This window comes from Chanos chanos, chromosome 4, assembly GCF_902362185.1.
Source record: "Chanos chanos chromosome 4, fChaCha1.1, whole genome shotgun sequence".
Classification (NCBI taxonomy): domain Eukaryota; kingdom Metazoa; phylum Chordata; class Actinopteri; order Gonorynchiformes; family Chanidae; genus Chanos; species Chanos chanos.
In genome coordinates, this window is record NC_044498.1 from 34,665,266 (window position 1) to 34,687,331 (window position 22,066).

The following is a 22,066-nucleotide window of genomic DNA, read 5'->3' on the forward strand; positions in this document are numbered from 1 at the left end:
AAGAATGTTCCTCAAATCTCTCTCTCTGTCTCTCTCTCTCTCCCTCTCTCTCTCTCTCTCTCTCTCACCCCTTTTCTCTCTCTGTCCACCTGTCTCTCTCCTCTCTCTTTGCCCCTCTTGAGCAAAGTCTCTACTCTTTGAGAACAATAGAAAAAAAATCTTCCTTTCGCCTGTGACTGAATGTAAAATTATGCATGGTGTGATATCATAAATCTGTTTGCCTTTAGCCTTAATTTGATGTATATCCTCACTTCATGGTTTGATAATAATGGTCACTAGATCAGCTGCTTTGTGTCATAACTGGGTGACAGCTATTTTTGTCTAAAGCTACCGTACATCCATACATAGTCTGTGCACAGGTAGCTGATTCAGTGTGCTTTCTCAGTAGATTCACAGCAACAAATTACAATCTAGATTTGGACAAAATCTCTCTGTTGTCCTATGGAGTACATGAAGAGGATAAGTGTGGTTTTCAGTTAATATGAAGAGATTTTATGGTCTGGAATACATTTTGGTTAAGGATTATGGCTGAATGCCGAGTTGCTGAGTGGTTTTTTGCTTTTGGCAGGTAATGTGTAGAGACTTTGTGAATAAATTTTGGTTAAGGATTACAGGCAAATGCTGCGGTTTGTGATTTTGAGTTCAAACAGAGAGAGATTAGCTTCAAATCATCTACCAACAGAGTGATTTAATAAACGCTCTCTTCTGAGTGCTCTATAAATACCCTATACTTTTTCATTTTTTTCTAGTGTCATTACTTCAACATTCCAGTTAAACTGAACATAGTTTTTTTTTTTTTTAATAAATGTAACTAATTACATTTAGCTATAGATGGTCTAATTACCTCTACCATTTATAGCCTACTAGCTTTAGTAGCTAAATTGATCATTTTTCTGGAAATAGCTGACAGTGAAAGATGTTCTGGTCTCTCTATAGATGCCACCATCCTCAGTTATGATGGAAGTAAGTTTATGAAGATCCAGTTGCCTGTGGCTATGCACACGGAAGCTGAGGATGTGTCCCTTCGGTTCCGATCCCAGCGGGCCTATGGCGTTCTCATGGCCACCACATCCCGAGACTCTGCAGACACCCTGCGTCTGGAGCTAGAGACCGGCCGAGTGAGACTCACCATAAACTTAGGTATCGCGCCGTCATCACTCACACACACAGACACTCTACCGTTCATACAGCACACACGCTCAGATACATTCATATGCTCATACACACACTCTCCAATTCACACACACACACACACACACACACACGCACACAGAAACTTTTCCGTTCATACAGCACACATGCTCAGATACATTCATATGCTCATGCACACACTCTCCAATTCTCACACACACACACACACACACACACACACACACACACACACACACACACTCTACCGTTCATATGGCACACGCGCTCAGACACATTCCTATGCTCGTGCTCACATTCTCCTGCTCACACACACACGCACGCACGCACGCACATGCACACACACACACACACACACACACACACACACACACACACACACACCATACCTTGCACAGCATGTACAGTTCACCCTACAGATGCCCACCCCCCACACACACATACGCACACATCGTTTTGTATGAAATGTAGCTTATAAATTACTCATACATCATTACAGATACACCTACATATATATATATCCGACAGTTCAAACAACATAACACTGTTCTTACACTGAACCCCAAACACACACACATCATACTTTCTTGTTGCCTGTATGTGCTGAATAGAAGGGGATGATGTGGAACCCTTCAACGGTGTTAGCCTGCGGCTCTTCGCTCACTGCCAAATGAGCAGACAGCCGTCCTTACCCCTGAGGGAATGCTCTAACCCCGCCCTGACACACTCTCACAGCCACAGAATCACAGGCCCGCTCTGGCCTTCCCTACACCTCCATCTTCACCGCCTCCCAGAAAACTACACACAGGGGAAATGACTGGAGCTCAGTGTTTAGAGGACTTCTGTTAGCTGCAATGAATACCTGCTCTGAGCATTTACAGCTCTCTCTTTCTCATAGGCAATATCCTCATAGTCTTGTTTATGTGTGTACCATGGATATCGGACAAGAAAGTCAGACAAAGTCCTCTCTAGAGCTCAATTATTACAAGGTGGTTTGCCTGTGTGTAGTGTGACTAATACACCAGATGAAGTGGATGACAAAATTAAACAAACAAAAGAATGACACAGAGATCGGCTCAAAAGGTTTTCACGTCGTGTAGAATAGATAGTCTGATCTTTGCTCAATATTGGCTATAAACAAAAAGTGTGCGTCTAAAGTGTGTGTGTGTGACAGCTAGAGAGAGAGAGAGAGAGAGAGAGAGAGAGAGAGAGGGAGAGAGAGAGAGTGGATAATGTAGATAGAGTGCAAAAATTGTCCATCCACAACCAAAATTGCATTCCACAAATGGTGCATAGCTGCAGAAACAATAGCAATACTTATTCATCTTTCGCATCAAGCAAACATAAAACGAGGTCCCGCAATGACCATGTTTAGTAGTGCATACAGACCAGAGATAGCAGCACTGTTTACTGCATCAAACCTGAGGCCATAGAACACCATGTATGTCTCATATACCAACCTCATTTAAAACCTACATTACTACAGTTCACTTGTCATTTGATTCGTAGCTTTATTAATCTCTTTATTACTCTTTCAATAATTGTTTGAAATTGAATTAAGCCCCTTCCCTTGTTTCTCTCTCATCTCCGGTCTTGGGTTTTCCTCCCTTTAAAAATCAGAGCATTCCTTGAAAGGGGGAGCTGGCGCTGGTCTTTGGTTGTTTGCGACCACTTTTCTGTGGTTGACGACACGCAACAGGCTGGGGATACGCTGAGAGCAGAGCTGAGTTTTAGTGGCCTTCTCAGTCCTTACTGCACAACATGTGACCAGTCATAACTAACAAGCCACACAGAGGGTGACTCTATTCATAGAATAGGCTTTAAACTAGTGTGAAGTTTTTTAATGTTAATATTTTCAACTCTGTAATTTAAAAGACATCACTTGAAATGGGTCCTTGAAATCATTTTGTGGAGACAAATGAGTTTAAAAGTATTATCTGATTTTCTTTTTTCAGAACCAATAGGAAAATGTCTTTATCTGCAGTAATAAATGCATTTCAGAGGTCAGCCTTTATGAGTACTTTAGTTAGTAGCCAAAGTTGTGTCAGATCTTCTAGTCCGTGTATCATTTTTAAAGAAAGAATATTTCAGTGATATCGCTTATACGTAGATGTTGTTCATGGACAACTCAAAATCAGAATAATAATAATTCTGTTCATGTGTTGTGTTTTTAGGAATCCAGCTCTCACTAAAGGTGCCACACTTGATTTGAGCATGCTCAGACCTCCACTGTGAGAGGAATTTTACCTCAGGAAAGACTGATAGAAATCCAAAACTTTTACTTTATTACTCACACACAGTGAGAGGACTAGCCACAGAATGCACCTTCAAGTGTCATATTACAAATCTTATTTTCAAAATCAAAAATGAATAAGAAATAACTCAGCATGCTTCCCAAAGTCTCTCAGCCTAACCAAGGTCACATCCTGATGCTCTCTTATTACACATGCCCTAGAGTGTGTTCATTTTCTGCTGTCTCAGAACATATTAGCCAACTGAGGTTCATATATACATAAAGCTTTATATAAACAAGAATACACACCTAAAGAAAACCTTGGCCTATTGAAAATGGCCATCTTATTTCTACTCTTTTTTTACTTTAATAAACCATACATTCCTACTAAATGCTCCTAATGCTCTCACTCTTCTACGCACAATGCATATCTACCATTAATAGCTTAAGGTTATTGGTATTACCTCAGCTCGGCATACTTCATGTCCATGATTTTCAGGTCCATTTAGGCTGTTTTCACTTTAATATACCATGTGCTGGGGGCTTGCCAACCACCTGAGCAACTGTAGCCAGTGCAGGGGGTTGCTATGGTGAAAGTGATGGCATGGAAGAGGGCATCAGGCTTGGCATTGGTGCCTGCGTGTCCGTCCCCAGAGGGGTGGACCGTGTGCTTTAATGGATGTCTGCAGCTGTAACCTTGAAGGCTTAATTTACATCTCATCTATTCTCCCCCCCCATCTAGACTGTGTCAGGATAAACTGTACCACCAGTAAGTGACTGTTCACATTTCTCTGTTTCTATCGATGTCAAATGAAAATTATGCCTATTGACTGTTAATAGTTTGCTGCCAATGACGAGGAGCTACATTATTTGACATACAGAGAGAAAGTCAGATATTTATTGTTTCTTTGAGATTCACTGCAGTTTCAAATGTTTTCTTTTGTAGTTTGATTGCAGTAAATGTTTGTCTCTTTCAACACTAGGTGTGAACAATCAATAGAATGAAAACTTTAATAGTCTGTAATATCAGCTCCAATGAAGCCTGCGTTCAACCCAGCTTTAAGTTCCTGTCAGGCTAATTAAACCTGAGAGTGGAGTTGTTGTATCCTTTCTGGTCCAGTATGTGGCCCATTAGCTCCGGGGTAATAAAAGCTGAGGAAAATGGAGGGGAATCTGAGGCTGAAGGTCACACGAAAGCTTAGCCTTCGCTAGTGATTGTTCACACCCTGCTGTTTCTGATTAACAAACCCTGGTGATCCTAAATTTCAACAGACTGAAAAAAAAAAAAAAAAAAAAAAGAAGAAAAAAAAAAAAAAGCATGCTTCTTAGACAGAGGTGTTTTAGTAATGCATGAGTTCCCTTTTCTCACCTTTTTCTTTCCTCTTTTTCTTTTTTCTCCTTCCCCTTTCCCTCATTCTGTCTGGCGGCGAGTAAATTGATGAGGCTTTTCAAGGCAGAAAGGAAATACGGCATGTGATTTTATTATTCTCATTAACCTGCCCCACTGAAGAGAGAGAGAGAGAGAGAGAGAGAGAGAGAGAGAGAGACGGATGAGGGGGAGGAGTTGAGGAACAGGGGCAGAGCACATAGAAACAATGGAAAGGAGAGGGTAGAGAGAGAGAGAGAGACACAGAGAGAGAGAGGTACCGTGTATCCATTCAAATGTAATCTTTTTGGACAAACAACTCTCCCTGTTCCTGTGTGAGCTCTTTGCATTGTATTCCTGGTTCCTCTGCATGTACAGGTCTAAGGTACTGTGTCCTATATGCTGACATGTGAGAGTCATCAGTCTCGTTTTTTTGTCACATTGGTAGTGCACTATTACTACCACATGACAGGTAAGTAATGACTCCAGACTAATCAACAAACCATTGTGCCTAAACATATAACACCATATCTTAATTCTCTCTAGATCTGTCTATCGATCGATCGATCGATCTGTCTATCTATCTATCTATCTATCTATCTGGATATATGGATAGATTTTGGTTATTCATTTATGCTGTGGGGGCGGTGATGTCCTGAGCAACAAATGTGCGTTCACAGTCTCTGTAGGGTCGCGTCCTTAAACAGAACTGCCATGTAATGACAAGAGGAAGCTCTCTGTTTCAGATACAATCTGAGCTTATGTTTTGAGTGTTCACCAAAAAGGCCACAGATAGCTCATGAGCATTTTCTGCCAGATAAACCACTTATATTATTATTCAAGAGGAGATTTTATGTGAATATGCTATTTTCATACACCCAGCATGAGAAAGAGAGAGAGAAACGGGGAGTTATTTTTTGGCGCATACGTGAATACGATGCATAATTCATGCAGCTTCTGAAAAATTGGAAAAATGAAGGAATTTATTGTATTATGGTTCTTGCTTTGTTCGACAGGATGGTCTGAAAGACACATACCTCTCTAAGTATATGTTGTAAACCTGTGCTACTCTGAGGTGACCACTCTTTCCCTCCACCGTTCCTTAATCTACGTTGTCAGACGGTGTAGCTCCGGTCAGCTTGGTGGAGGAGGAATTTTAGCACTGACTCAAAGAACACATCACTGTCAATTAGGGCTTTGGGCTCCCCGGGCTATCCTGGTGCTGCCTGAGGAAACCACTGCCACTTCAATTTAAACAATGTTAACAAGCAAAGTGACAACACCCTAAAAATACATACCTACAGACCAATTGGCTGCTTCCTTTTCTTTTCCCTAGTTTGTCGGGCTCTTTCAACTTTATACTTTCCGAGGATTGTTATAACACCTGTGATGTTACAATTTTGCGGAGGTGTGTTATTCCATGTTACGGTACTTGATTTATTATTCTTTTGATATAAGTATGAATCTTACTCAGATTCAGAAAAGAAGCAAGATATTGAGAGTTACTCAAATCTTTCAGTGTAAAGCTTAAAGTTATTACCATCAGTGGGTTGTAATAATATCATAACAAGATAAGACAATTCACTGCCAAACGTCTATTAAGCCTACCAAACTGAACTCTTATTAAATATGAACAGCAAGATCCGCCCCCTTCTGTTATCTGTGGATGTGGCTGCTGTTTTTTATGTTGTTGTTGTTGTTGTTGGTTTTTGTGTTTGTTTGTTAGTTTGTTTTTTTGTTTTTGTTTTTTTTTTTTGTCAAGAGAACAAAATTCTAAACTCTTTTTTTGTACATGGGTCTCAGTTCAGGTGTTTGAACACAGCATGTAGTGTCCTGTCTGACCCACACCTAGGGTGACTAAAGCTGCTTTGTTAGAGGTCCTCACCATCCTCACACTTTTGTTTCCTCTTTTGTCGCTTGGTGAGTCACAGAGCAGAAAGGTAGCTTACCTCTTCACCAAGCCAAGGCAGATTGACCGGATAATCACATGCCTTTACACAGGGGCCCCCTCACTGTCCCCCTGTACCTGTGAATCAGTGAGGCAGAGAGAGATCACTGAGGAGCCATCATCATAAATAGTTACAGTGTGAGTGATGGACCAGACCTTTTAAGATCCACCGCAGATCGGTGTCACACAGTAAGGCCTTGTCATTGATCACTGTTATTCAATGAGAACCATGGGTGAAAACACCAGCATAATGCTAGCACCAGCAGCTAGTGTTCCTGTCTCTCTCTCTCCCTTGGCCAGACAAATCCTAGGCCATAAGCACAAATGGCACGGATCAAGCAGAGCCCCCCCCCCCCCCCACATTCAGACGGTGCATTATTTTACATTTATGTTCTCTTGATCCCTCTTTATTTGTCTAGTCCCAGTCTGGTCTCCCTGGTTATTTATTGCTTGCAAGGCAAAAAAAAAAAAAAAAAAAGAGAGAGAGAGAGAGACAGAGAGAGAAAATCCGAGATTGTCTCCTGTAGAGCGCAGGCGGGGGGGCGGGGGTTTGCATTTACGTTGGGTCAAACGGCAGTGCTGTGGAAATGCCAGGAAAAAAAAGAAGAGGAAAAAAAAATGAAACAAAGAGAAAACCAGGAAAGTAAATAGTCATTAATGGTATGAGAGTAAAAAAAGTGTGAGACTGGTTTGAATAGCTGGCTCTGAAGGGTAAAGCCATCTGAAAGCAGACATCTAAAGGGATTTACTGTCACTGTGATCCATGCGCCATGTACTCAGCTCTACCTTTGGGACCGTGGGGCGCCAGAGGGCTAGATTCTCAGGATGTCAAACCAGCCCGTGTCTCTGCTCCCCCTTTCCCCTTGTGTAATCTGGTTCCCCCCGCCCCTCACTCGTTTATGAGTGGGGGAGATACTGGTGTTGTTTTCTCACAAACAGAATAGGATGAGGTTTTCTTTTTTTTTTTGCAAGTCCCATTTGTGCTGCGAAGTCACTGATCCAGTGTTTGATGTGAACCTAATGCTTCAGAACTCATTGGCACATCAGTGCCAAGTGACGTATCCCTCCCCTCTGTTCGTTGTTTTCTTTTTCTTTTTTTCTTTCTTTTTCTTTTTGCTTTTGCCAGCTGTGACATGTTTTTGGCTGTTGTGAGACAGAATTACAGTTCTTTACTGTTAAGATGAGCCAAATATATGCATTGCTGTTGTTCAGCAGCCAGCAGTTCTTAAAAAAGAAGGCGCTGATCATCAATAAGTGCCGGTGCTGTCTTGCTTAATTGAAGGAAATGTCTGGAAATGAAGAGTCAGACAAACATAATATATCACTCACACATTTACAGAACTTGGAAAACAATATGTAACTGAGTGGATAGTATCTTCAGGGTATCTTCAAAATATTGCCAACTTCCATTAACAGGACAGGAAGCTTGCTCTGCTAATAGGAATAGCTTCTCCCTTTGTGTCAGTTTTGCTTCTCTCTTTACTGAGCACTCACACAAAAGAGCTGTAAATGGTTTTACTCGTCCGGTCCAGGAGACAGTCTTTGTGCCTGCACTGAGCTGATGGAAGGTTCTCTGGGGATTTGAATGACATTTTTCCCTTAGTGTCATATTACTATTGAAAATATAACAGTACTCATACCTTAATGGGTTTTCTTCTCATTAACTTATCTATTTACCCTTCTGTTGTTGCTATGTATTTCCTCTATAAACATAATCCCCTTACAAAGACATTAAAGGTAAGTAGCATATGCATGGTAAAGTGTCATGTGTTTTTATATGAATTGGTTACTCTATCTTTATGGAGACTTGTCTATTGCCTCGGTGTTTGAATTAAAATGAGGTAGTAACTAGCAACAGTTACTAACACCCTCTCCTATTCTAATTGAAAGCACAAGAGTAAAGCTCATCTCCGTAGAGACAGACTGGGGCAGGTAATGTAGTGTTTACACAAAGAAGAAAAAGCAGTGACAGAAACCCTAAGCTCCAAACAAGATCACAGACCGTATTTCCTCTTTCCTGTTAGCAGGATGTCAGAAACTCGTCGTACCAAAAAGACATCTGCATGCCTCACAGAGTCAGTTCTCTCATGCAGGAAACAAAGTGGCACTTTCCACCATGAAAAAAAATGTCACTACCCTCACACATCATTCACAATTCATGAGTTTGACAAAGGGGAAATACAATGCTTAAAATTGTAGGCTATGTCATGAATAAACTATATGGAGTGCTTGTCACAGACTGGGTCTTTCCTGTTAATGCGAAAGCGTGTTGTTGGGTGAGCCACAGTAGTGATCTGCTGCCACCCAGTGGTAAAATAAAGTACTTACACAGTGGTTACTCCCCTAATCAAACTAATTACTGCATCATTTAACTGTCAACCCTTTAATAAACATTTAATGAAGATTAAACGTAAGGCTAAAGGACAAAGGTAGTAAATTTGTCTCCAAATATATTGAGACGAAAAACAATTATGAACATGTGTATCTGTGACAGGCACTCCATATGACATACCTCTTGATTTGAGATCGTTAGACCAAAAAATTCATCCTCATTTCAACTCGTTCTCCATTTGGCCCTTAGACAGTGATTAGAGGACAGTGCAGACTGTACCAGGCCCTTACCCTGTTAGGCTGTCTGTTGAATGCCTGGGACAGAATCCTTCCTTTTTTGTCTTCTGTGTGATCTGAAGATGGAGAGAATGTGAATGAATGTGTGATTAACCTTTTCTATTATCAGGCATGAGTTTTTTTTTTCCCCCTCCCTGTTTTTTCTTTTTCTTTTTTTTCTTTTGTTTTGTTTTACTCCCTAGTGCAGTCAGAGACACGTAAGTCAGATTTGAACTAGTATGGAGTCTTTATTGAATTTGTAATTATTTTGCTGTTGTCTTCGCTGTTGTTTTCACACCCCCCTTTTCTCTCTCTCTTATTTTTTCTCTCACTCTCTCTCTCTCTGATGCTTGTGTTAACCCTTCTCTGGACTGTCCTGCAGGCAAGGGTCCAGAGACTATTTTTGCCGGTCAGAATCTGAACGATAATGAATGGCACACGGTGCGTGTGATGCGGAGAGGAAAGAGTTTGAAGCTGTCTGTGGATGATTTGCCACCTGTAGAAGGTATTGTGTCCTGTCTTTACTCTAATCTCACTGTTTACTGTCTGTGGCTATACAAAGGCTGTTAGGCTCAGTCCCATTTTTCAGGGCAGCTCAACATTGGCTATGGGGATGAGTTTAAACTGAGTTATGCATATGGTGTCATAAAAGATGACATAATACGTAATTGTCCAATTCAGGGGCTGTAAACTAGATTACAATTCAATAAGCAAATGCATTTCCTGTGGCTCAGTTTTACGCAAAGTCATTAAAGCTCATTCATAAAAACATTTATGAAACACTAGAAACATACAGAGACCTGTGATGCCACCTGCTTGCCATATTCCTTTGTAACTTCTAGAAAACCAAGATAGATAGATAGATAGATAGATAGATAGATAGATTCCCTCTTAAAAAGTTGAGACCTCTGAAACCCCCTACAATAGCTGAATCCTCTTGCCTTTTCTCCCTCTTTGTTGTAAAAGGTGAGATTCCAGGAGACCACACCCAGCTTGAGTTCCACAACATCGAGACGGGAATTATCACAGAGAAACGCTACATGTCAATAGTGCCTTCCAACTTCATTGGGCACCTGCAGAGCCTCTCCTTCAACGGCATGGCCTACATCGACCTGTGCAAAAACGGAGACATCGACTACTGCGAGCTAAACGCCATGATCGGCTTCAAGAGCATCATTGCTGACCCTGTGACCTTTAAGTCGCGTTCCAGCTATGTGGCTCTGACCACACTGCAGGCCTATTACTCCATGCACCTGTTCTTCCAGTTTAAGACAACCTCCTCAGACGGCCTTATCCTCTACAACAGCGGAGACGGAAATGACTTCATCGTAGTGGAGCTTGTCAAAGGGTGAGAGGGCGTAGAAGCAGGCTGGACATACTGTGTCTTTCAGAACCCTGTGTGTTTCTGGGTGACACATCATCTGATCCTAGCCTTTGAAGAGTGTTCATGTCTCCAGTTTCTTTAGCTTAATTACATTTATAAATGCTGAAATTAAACTTTGGGAAGAGAAGGGTTACATTCTGGGACATCTTTCAGTTATTAGGGTATTACTATTTTATTTTCACTTTCAAACCATTACATAAGGGTTACTTCACTCCACATAGGTATTAAATTAAAAGGAAATTACTTTTCAACATGAATCATACCCATTAATCTTCCTTTTTTACAGGTGTTCATTTTATGATTGAAACAGATGCTAGTCTATTAAAGGTTGCAAACTAATAACTCTGATTAATATGTGCTGTATATGGTAATTTGTCACACTTGAACATTAAAAAATGGACTCACTAGCTTCTTTCCACTTGATTATCCCATGGCTGTGTTTAGCAATTATCATGTCAGACTTCAGCAGTAAGTCAAATGTCGAAAAGTCAGTAATCCCCTTGTTTCCATAATAACTGTTTATTGGTGTGGAGTAGGGACGTCTCGATCAGGTTTTTTTTTTTTTTTTGCACCCGATCCCGATCCGAGTCATTTAATATTGAGTATCTGCCGATAATACGGTTGCACAGTACACATTTCAAAAGTACTTTAAAGTTATTAAAATCAATTCAATCTATAGGCCTATGCTTGATAACTGAATAGCAATGCATTAAGAAAAAAATGCCTGCGTCCATGCTGTTCCTTATTTTTCTTTTATTTATCTTTTTTATTATTATTATTATTTTATTTTACAAAATAGCAAAGTAAACCTTGTTGTAAAGCTCCGGTAGGGCACTATCTGTAGTGTCGGGATGGTAGAGCTACCGTGACTCCAAAAGCTCAAAAAAAAAAAAAAAAAAAAAAAACATGGCGAAAACCTGAGTTTTAGCAAAGAAAGGCAGAGAAAGGCAAACATTCGCGAACATTTTACAAACAGTTTTTCGTTTGCTTTGAGTTCAATGCGAACGTTTGCGAACACACAGACGGTTTAAGGAGGCAGTTCTCCGCGAATAAATATGTACGCTGGACTAAGGGAGATGTGTGCCTAGATGGGAGTTATACCAGAAAATAAACGTAAGTGTTCGATTTTATTTAATCTTCTTACAATAACTCAAGTGGTTAAGTTGTCTAACTGTCAGTTTCGTTGATACTTTTTCTGAAAGCCACTTTTTGTATGCTATCTTTATCAATCCTTATCTTTAGGCGACTCTATTGCTCCCTGTGGTCGTTAGTTTAGGCTAACTCGCATACATCACATACAGCTAAAGCGTTAGGTGTTTCAATTTTGAAACGATACCTTGGTTGTTGTTAGTAGCCTTGAGGATTAATGTCGTCGGAGTATGCTGACCTAAACAACGTTCAAATTTAAAAGTTAAAAGAATACCCATTCGCCTGGGACGTTCGCCTGAGTTTGCCGAATTTCGTAGTACCTCTGTATTCGCTACCACAGCGATGGGCTGGTCATCCAAAGTGATTGATTCAATTGCTCTTTCAGTCATCTTTTTGGCCTTGTCGCTATCGCGAGGAAATTTCTCTCTCCTTTTAAATGTATATCCTCCAGTGTGTGCTGCTTCGGAGCAGCCTTCACGTTAGTAAACTCACTGTGTTCCGTTGAGTGTTTATTTTTTAGGAGCTGTATCAAAGGGGTAGTAGCCTATTGATTGCAGCTCCTACCGCCTCGCGAAATGCTCGCAGTTGCAAACATTACAAGTGGCTGCTGGACTGCTTTCGTTTCCCAATTTAAAATATTTCCACACTGTAGACGTTTTAGCCGCGTCCTGCCACAAATTATGCTCTTTGTTTAGGACACCTGTGTGACAGCTGACGTAAAACAAAGGATCTGGCTTAGGGTCGTGCTCAATAAAGCCGATAGCGATCAGTTAAAAAATGCCTTGATCGCCCCATACCGATCTTTCAGATCGGATCGGGACATCCCTAGTGTGGAGTATACATTAATGTTGGATTTTTTTTTTTTTTTAAAACAAAGTAGCCCTCCCCTCCCCTGATGAACGTGTGTATGCGTGTATACGCACGTTTAGGGGAGTGTGAAAGCTGACTGAAGGTTTTGGGGTTTTTGTTTTTTTTTTCATGTCTGCACTTCTGCATTCTCTTTCCACAGCTACCTACACTATGTGTCAGACCTAGGCAATGGAGCTCATCTGATCAAAGGCAACTCTAACAAACCACTCAACGACAACCACTGGCACAATGTCATGATCTCCCGAGATACTAACAACCTGCATACGGTCAAGATTGACACTAAAATTACCACACAGACCACCACAGGAGCCAAGAATTTAGATTTAAAAGGTAAATGGGAAAGCAGGCAACAACAGGTTCCATGTATAGTCTGGTCAAGATTATATGAAGGTCCCAGAACATTCTAAAGACACAAGGCCAGAATTTTTCCTATTTAAGGCTCATCCTTAGTATTAAAGAGAAAGAGGGAGAAGATTTTCTGTAGGCTGTCTGTCTTTAATTTTAGTTAAAAAAAAAATGTATGTGTATATATATATATATATATATGTGTGTGTGTGTGTATGATAATTTAGTTAAAAAAAAAAGTAAAAAAAAAAAAATATCTTTGCTTGATCGTCACTAGATGGCAGCAACGTCACATGTGTAAAGGAACCACAACTTCTCTTGACTTTAGGGTGTTTGTCTTGCGCTTGTAATAAACAAACAGTATTAATGTGCATTGCATTCTGTTGATAAGAATTATGCCTCACTGTGATTTTTGGATAAATGTCTCTCTAGGCAATCTGTATATTGGTGGTGTGTCCAAGGAGATGTACAAAGAGCTGCCCAAGTTAGTGCATGCCAAGGAGGGTTTCCAGGGATGCCTGGCCTCTGTGGATCTGAACGGCCGACTCCCAGACCTGCTGTCAGACGCCTTGGACTGCGTAGGCCAAATTGAAAGGGGCTGTGAAGGTGAGGATCATCTGAGGCCACTAGAGGGAGCCTTCAACTCACTCTCTGATATTGGGGATGAGGGATGGTTTTTGTCCATGTCATGCTCTCTTGGTGTCATACAATGTATGCGCGTGTAAACTCTTTACATGGCTCTTAGTTTTCATTCATGCATTTGGAAATATCTTTGACAGTGCTCTCTTCCAGTGTAGCTCACATCGCGACTAGGGATCGATTGAAATAGATCAGGACATTTTTCTTTCTTCTATTTTTTTTTTTGTTACACTTTTTTCCAAAGCTGTGAGCCCGTGACATGACTGTCCTTCAGAAACAATTATGATGTTTTCACCAGGTAAAAATCTCATTACAATGCTCACCAAGAAAAGCCACTGTTAAAGTTTAATCAGTCAGACTTTGGAAATACTTCACTCCAGTTTCTTTAGAAGGTAGCAGACACTCAGAAAATCAACTCTTACATGTCTGCTAGAAAAAAAAAATCCCTTTTTTTCACTCTCCACTTTTTTCATCCTTCATGTGAAATAAGGCCAGTTTAAAGAAAAAGAAAATCAACAAAACATGTTCACCTTCCTATATTTTCTCAAGAATGATTAATTGGAGCAGATTAATGTAAAGTCCATAGACAGCCTTTCTGAAGTATGATGCCTAGATGGATTTAAATGGTTTAACAGGCAGTCTTCAGTCATCCAACCCATCTAACTTGTGCATTGATGTTTATATTCTGTAAAAGGACAGTGTCCGACCAAAGCCTCTTCATTTATGGAAGAAGCCAGAGTGATTCATTCTCCTCATAGACACATTTTATTCTCCTCAGTCTCTGATCTGCTTTCTTTATGTTTCCATATTTCCACTAACCTCTCTTCTATCCATATGGCCTGCATCTCCTTCTCTTCCTCTCCCTCTCCCTCTCTCTCGCTCTCTCTCTCTTTCTCTCTCACTTGCTCTCTCATTCACACGCACACACACACATACAAACACACACATTCTCATTTAGAGATGTTAGCCTCCAGCAAAAGTGTAGCATTCATGAAGCATGTTAGTGATGTTCTAGAGTGCTCTAGGACTGCTACTCCGCTTCTCCCCTCTTGTGTGTGTGTGTGTGTGTGTGTGTATCATTTTATTATAATCAGATTACACTCCCTGGATTATTTGTATTGTTGCTGTTATCTCCCATTTCATCCTCATTTTATTCTGCTTAGTGCATACTCAGCGCATCCCAGTGTTTGCCCAGGGCAACCTTTTGAATAATGCATGCCTTTCTTTGTTGCATGGAATTCATCAGGCCAGTATTATGTTTGAGCCGAATACAAAATAAATATTTGATTTACTCGCTGCTGTTGGTCAGACTTATATGCTCTGTATCACAATGTCATCTGTCCTTGTCCCCTTGTTTGTGTTGTACAAGAGGCTCTAAGCTTGGGCACTGTCTTTGTTGAAGAATACCACAGAAAAGTTGATGTCTCAGCCTTGTGTTCATTAGAGAGGTCACAGGGTACACTGGATAGGGACAAAAGAGTAGTAATGTGTGTGAGAAATCCTTCTGTGTATGTTTGGTTTGTGGATGTCTGATTATGAATGTGTAGCAGTTTGAACCAAACAAGCCTTTTCCTCCACAGGTATAACTATCTCATATCTATCTATCTATCTATCTATCTATCTATCTATCTATCTATCTATCTATCTATCTATCTATCTATCTATGTATCTAGCTAGCTAGCTAGCCAGCTATCTCAGTCTGTCTCTCTGTGTATGCGTTTGTGTTTATCAAACTATCCAATATTTTCATCTCTCTCTCTCTCTCTCTCTCTCTCTCTCTCTCTCTCTCTCGCTCTCTCTCTCTCTCTCTCTCTGTCTTGTGTCTGTGCTTTGATACAGTCACTAGCATTTTAATGCTTCTACTAACATCTGATATATTTTGCCTTTTCCTTTCTTGGTTGATTTGCTGACAAAAGTTGCATTGATGAAAGCTGATTTGCAAGGTAGATGGCTTTGTTTGTTTGACACTCAGTCTGAAATCCTTTCTCCTGCATCTGTTACTCTTCACATCCTCTATCACCTCTGTCATCGTCATCATCGTCATCCTCATCATCATCATCATCATCATCATCATCATCATCATCATCTTCACTGTCACTGTTTTGACCCAATGTCACATGACAGTTCAGCATACTCACCTGTCACCTTGACTATTACCCATGCTGGTACAAGCTTTACACAACTGGCTTGTATATCTGCTTATGGGATTTATGTAATGTCATGAAATCACCTTTTGCTGCACTCATCTACTTTCATCTGCTTTATGATATTTGCCTCGTTTTTCGTCCATGTCACCATTTTGATAACGCATGTCCTTAAAATGGTCCACAGCATTTGTAGCTATTGCTACATGTCATCAGTTGCATGCGATTTATTACACAAATGACGGATTGATGTAAAAATCCTTTTTTAGATTTGATTTGAATATATTGACAAAAAAGTACATTCATCTGTAAAAGTAGAGATGAATAAGTGAATTAATATGAATCACAGGTAGACATTACCTTAACATGAAGGACTAAATTGGTAATTCACTCTATAGCTCTCTTAAAGAATAAAAAAGACCATAACCATGAACACCATAACTATGCAAAATAAAGCATATTAGGCCTGTCCTTAAAATGCTAAAAATTATTACAAAAATATGACAATGACACCAACAGTAACATCTACTAGTATCCTTACTGTTACTACCATGTGTTACTACATTTTATGATATTAATCTAATTATAATAATGTGTTCTAAATAATAAACAATAATAATATGAATAATAAAATGTTATAAATAAGATTGGGAATTAATATTTTGTCTAAATATCGTTTCTTTACATCATAACATTTTCATAATACTTGCAGTAAACTTCAAAAGACTTTTTTGTAGCACCAAAGTAAAAATCACTCATGAATCATAAATTAATCATAATTTAAACATTCATAAATCCAATTAACATTCTGACTTCTCATTCCACTGGCATTCCCATCAATTAAGCGTGGACTAACCTTCAGACAGACAGTGGGACGAGAGCAAGTGTGTTACCACGACACTTTTACGTTACAGTGCACTGAACCCAGCTGCACAGAAGACTTGGTTGGCTGAAGTCTCCTCTTACTTATTGGCTTATTCTCTGTGCTCCTTTGCCCTCTTCCTTTTTCTCTTAAGAAGCAAACGCTTACCTCTTTCTCCATTTTTAGCCCTCTCCACAGACAGGTCGTTCTTAATTGATCTTTCCTTGCAGACTACGGGGACGTCTTCTGGGAAAAGAACTGAATTTGTCTTTTTTTTTCCCTCAAAAGAAAATCCCTCAATTTCATTTTGTCTTGTTTTATGATCGCGTATCAGAGCTATGTCTGTACAGTATTTGCCAAAAAAAGAAAGAAAGAAAGAAAGAAAGAAAGAAAGAAAGAAACTGTCACAGTGGAATATGTAACTTAATTTAAAGCTACATAAATACTCATAAATTTTATAAACAATCCTAAATCTTGATACTAATGTATGATTGTACTTCTTGCATGAGTGTTCAGTGTCTACCCACTGTTCTTCAGCAGACTTTGTTCAGTTATGTGTTCTATTGTGTTTGTTTTCTATGTGTGTGTGTGTGTGCGCGCGTGTGTGTGTGTGTGTGTGTGTGTGTGTGTTTGTTTGTGTGTGTGTGTGTATGTGTGGCAGCCCCAAACTGCAAGAGAAACATTATGTTGACTTTCTGCCTGGCACTTATTTATAGTTTACTTAATCTTTTTCCAATCAAATTCTGCATACTCTGCATCCGAGGGATATAATTACAACTGGTATGTCAGACTGGCCTGGCTGCTCTGGACACAGCTGTGCTTAGAACAAATGATGGCCATTATCTCGTAATTAGAAATTCCTCTTAATTGGACGATTCTTTTCTTATTTGATCAGTCTGTGTGTGGTGTGTAAGAGCGCTGTACCGCAGGGATCAGGAATATGTGTGTGTGTGTGTGTGTGTGTGTGTGTGTGTGTGTGTGTGTGTGTGTGGGAGGAGGGGGGAGACAGAAAGAGAGAGCATGCAGTTTAATGTGTTTGTATGAGGGTGTGTGTGTGTGTGTGTGTGTGTGTTTTGGGGTTCTTTTGTATGATGGGGTGTGTGTGTGTTTTGATTGTCCTTGCTGTGCATAAATTAGGTTTCTGTTTATTGAATGGTTTTAGAAAGCGATATGCAGAAAATTCAAATCTTTCGGCCTGTTTTTTGGCTTTTCATTTTATAAGTTGACGCCAATTTGGCAAGAGAAAGAGAGCAAGAGAGAGAAAGTAGCTCTTTATCTTCTTCATTAGAGCTTAGTTGATAACAGAATGGATACCCTAACCTCTCATGAATGAGAATAATAGTGAAAGCAGATGGGAAACTATCTGAGCACATTATCAGAGGACAAGGTGCTTTGGTTTGGCAAAAATAATCATCTCTCTCTCTCTCTCTCTCTCTCTCTCTCTCTCTCTCTCTCTAGGTCCCAGTACCACATGCCAGGAGGACTCCTGTGCAAACCAGGGTGTGTGTCTGCAGCAGTGGGAGGGCTTCACCTGTGACTGTAGCATGACATCATTTGGAGGACCTCTCTGTAATGATCGTAAGTAACAGCCCCCCTGACTCACAGCCCTGTCCATGTCACATCCACACAAACACAGCACATTTACATACTCATTGAACAGCCTTATTATAAACTAGAACTTTCTGGTTTCTACTGTTTCTCTCTCTCTCTTTTTTTTTTTTGTATCACACACAAACATGCATGCACACACACACATGCACACACATGCACAAATAATCAAGGCACGCATGTCATATTTGGTTTTCAAACGTTTAAAATCATTGCTCACTATGGCACTGTTTATGGATCCTGCTGGGCATTAAAGGTAAGTGTGCCTATCAATGGGGGGAAAAAAAAAAACATGTCTCTCCACTCTTTTTCTCCACCTTTTTCTCTAGCCAGGATAGTAACCTAGACAGTTCAGTGATCGGTGTCATTGACTGCTTGGGCTCCAGTGTCTCCAAAGCTTAGCAAAACATGCATGATCTCCACATTTTGTCATTTTTTTTTTTAGCATTATTCCAACATTATTCCACTGCCTGTTTTTTGTGTTTTCACTAGTGAGTGATCACTGCCAATGTGTCATCACACTCTTCAAATTGGAAAGACTGAGGAGTGACACAAAGAGTCAGTGGATATGTAATGATAACAAATTTCACTTCATTAAAAAGCAGACATGATCAACAAATATGCAAACTGATTATGCATATAAAGTGACTCAAGCCTTCCATGACAGACCCCCCCCCCCCCTTTTTTTTTTCTTTTAACATTTCTGAAAAACTCTTTCAGCATGATCTCAATTTTTACAATTTATTCAGGCCTTGTAATAGACTCTGGTTATGGAAAAATGCTCATGTCACCCTTTTTCAGTGTGATTATAGTATGTCTTAAGACTGTGACATTCTGCAATATTTTATAAATCATCACCGGAGCCATTTTTAGAGCAGAGACATTTCCGTGACTATCTCCACTTACTTTTCTAAATGGACTAAACGACTGCTTAAACCGCTGAACGCATTATATCAGGGTGTGAGAGAGGATTTTTCCCGTGGGAATGAAGAGGGGAAATAGCTGTGATGGAAAGAAAAAAGAGAAAAAAAATTAATGATACCCTCGGGAATCATACTCTCCATTTGTAGCTTTATGAAAATTTGCGCTTATATAAGTTTTAGTTGTGTAATAGGTTTATATGAAGCTACATATAAAGAAACTAACAATGCATTGCCTTCATCATGGAGGTAAATAGCATAAAATGCTTTTGTACCTTTAAAAAGAAGCTCTTTGTAGGGTCATGTGGACTTAAGGGTGAACACTAGAGGGCTCTAGAGAGCTTCTGTGAAAGTGTGTCCTTGGAGCTGTGTCGTGGTACAGTCTGTCTGTAATTATGCATTTTCCTTAAAGCAACCCTTTGAAATATGCTGCAGTATACCACACTTATGACAAGAGTCTGACTTCCTCCTCTGGGACAATTTAAATACAAGCTTCACAGACAACTGTACAGCAAAACATAGAGTATGCACAGTGTGTTTTACAAATGGAAGATCCTGAGAGCCATTCAGCAAGGATATGAGACAGCATGCATTAATCTAAGTGGTCACTCTCCAGTTTCAATCAAAGCTACCCAGAAAATCTCTAATCTCTTGGTTTATAATCCAATAGAACGCTAACCGTTCAGAATTCTACAGTTTGGCACAAAAAAAAAAAAATTACAATTACCTAGATTAAGACTCACTTACAACACAATAATAAGACATAACTGGGCTGAATATCCTTTCAGGCCCTGAAAATCCTTTAGTTTCAGCAAGTGTGATATTAAATACCAAAAATGCCACCAAAAAGTGATTATTAGCTATTAGCAGTGAACAGGTAGACTAAGCGGATGCACATTTTTTCATTGTTTATTTCATTACAAGAGACATTTCCATTAACTTGTACTGTGTAAGCAAATGTGTAAGCAGTAATTGTATTGTCCTTGCTCTTAAAGTAACCTCATGTGGAACAGAATGTTCCAGATAAAATCCATAAACAGGAGTTGTGTTAAGGGAAGAACCATCCAATCTGAATGTGCTTTCAATGTATCAATGCAAGGGGATACAGAGAGAAAGAGGGTAAATACTTTTTTTCATTAATGATAAGCCTATGGAGACAGTAGGGAGTGGTGAGGGCCATTCTTAAAATATTTCAGTAAAATAGCCTACTTTGACATGCAAAATGCACGCAGGGGAGACTGTGATCATTATTTTGCTCTGTAGTGGCTCACATTGTGCCGGTATGGATGGGCAAACGGCGGAACGACAAAACAATAAATTAAAAGCCCTGGAGTGGGTACTCTGTGGAGATGAGTCAAAAGCATTGGGGGAAAGCTCCATAAATGTTAATGTATTCTCTGCCGCCTATCTGCCAGGCTGATATGGCTCTGTCTTTTGTTATCAGGAGGGAAGACGGTTAATAGATTTCAGGGCTGCTGTTTTGGCCAGCTCACTTCAGCGTCACTGATGGTGGGATTCTCTTGTCTAAAGAGATGTGAACCTGAGTGACATACACCTCTGTGGCCCCAGTACATCCTCACACTTAGACACACACACACACACACACACACACACACACAGACGCCCCTCCGTTCCTCTTCTTGAACTTTCCACAGGCTCAAGGGAAAGGCCGGTTCTTTTTCGGCTGGTATAAGGAGGCTATCTGTGACTGCGAACTCACCATGAACCCCTGGATTGAGCTCTGCGAACAAGAGGAAGTGAGGCAGCCTCCTCCTGTTCTCTCACTCATACATATTCATATAGATCCAGCCCCACAGAGGCAAGCCAATGTGTGCCTCATTTACCTGGCTGGGCTCTGCTCACTGGGAGGCTGAGGAAAGGAGCTGCTAAGGCGTCCACAGGACATGCATAATGCCCGGAGTCCCATTGAGCCCATTTCAGCAGATCTCCATAAATACAGCGCCATGCCAGAACAGAAGAACTAAATATTATACAGAATGGGAGTACACAAAACTACCCTGCGTTTCCGTCAGTCCTATTATACCGGGCTTTGTGCACCAGGTGCTCATGGGAGTGGTGCCACCAGGAAGCTCCACCCCCTCTCTAAATATCATGGGGGAGGGGGGGTAGTAAGTGAAAGAAAGATCTCTCTCTCCCTCTCTCTCTCTCTCTCTCTCTCTCTGTCTCACTCTCTGCTTTTGGCAGTCTCTCAGGGTTGTGGTGAGAGAAGGAAATATGTCTCGCGTGGGAATCGTCCATTTTCACTCAGCCATTTGCATAAGCTGTGAGGCATAGCCATTTACAGTGGGACAAAGCTCCAGCCCAGTGGGGAGCACTGCTCTGCCTGTGGAGCATGGTGATATTTTTGAGATTCTCCACCAGTCCGTATTGGCACCTTGTCTTCTCATGAGACAAAAAAACCCATTTCCAAGGCGTCGCCTCTCTTTCTTTCTAGCAGCCATAGCCTTACTGTTCATTACAGCCATCAATCAAAGCTGCCAGTGGGACAGATAATGTAATATCTGTATTATCTAACAGAATATGTATCTCACTGCTGGTGATACTCAGATATGAGAACTTTCTCCTTTCCTCTTTCTCTTGTGCAGTGTGCGGTTTAATGACATATGACAGCGTGGAGTGACTTACTTAAGGGTCTGTCTTTGAGCCTCATTGGAGTAAGAGGATCATCTAGTGACCAGCCAGCCAGCTCTTCTCTTCTCATGCCTCCATTCCCCAGAGCAATTAGTCACTGATCAAGTGTGCTTACCCTGCATGACTAATACTTTAAACTTCAGTTTATTTTGTAAGTGAGGTCGTTCTATTGTAACGGTGGTATGTCCAG

The 22,066-nt window shown here is 40.4% G+C and overlaps 1 protein-coding gene across 16 annotated transcripts in view; it reads left to right on the plus strand.

The window, feature by feature from the left end:
- The window catches only part of LOC115809138 (neurexin-1a-like), a 226,294-nt gene that overhangs the window by 89,578 nt on the left and 114,650 nt on the right, over nt 1–22,066 (plus strand). For 9 of the 16 annotated variants that reach the window (XM_030770669.1, XM_030770675.1, XM_030770680.1 and 6 more), the window contains 7 exons: nt 937–1,140; nt 4,125–4,151; nt 9,686–9,808; nt 10,270–10,651; nt 12,846–13,036; nt 13,484–13,657; nt 18,155–18,274. In XM_030770669.1, the coding sequence (XP_030626529.1) occupies nt 937–1,140; nt 4,125–4,151; nt 9,686–9,808; nt 10,270–10,651; nt 12,846–13,036; nt 13,484–13,657; nt 18,155–18,274 (1,221 nt within the window). The remainder of the gene's footprint in view (nt 1–936; nt 1,141–4,124; nt 4,152–9,685; nt 9,809–10,269; nt 10,652–12,845; nt 13,037–13,483; nt 13,658–18,154; nt 18,275–22,066) is intronic. The other 7 variants (XM_030770678.1, XM_030770682.1, XM_030770679.1 and 4 more) reach the window with 1 other exon arrangement.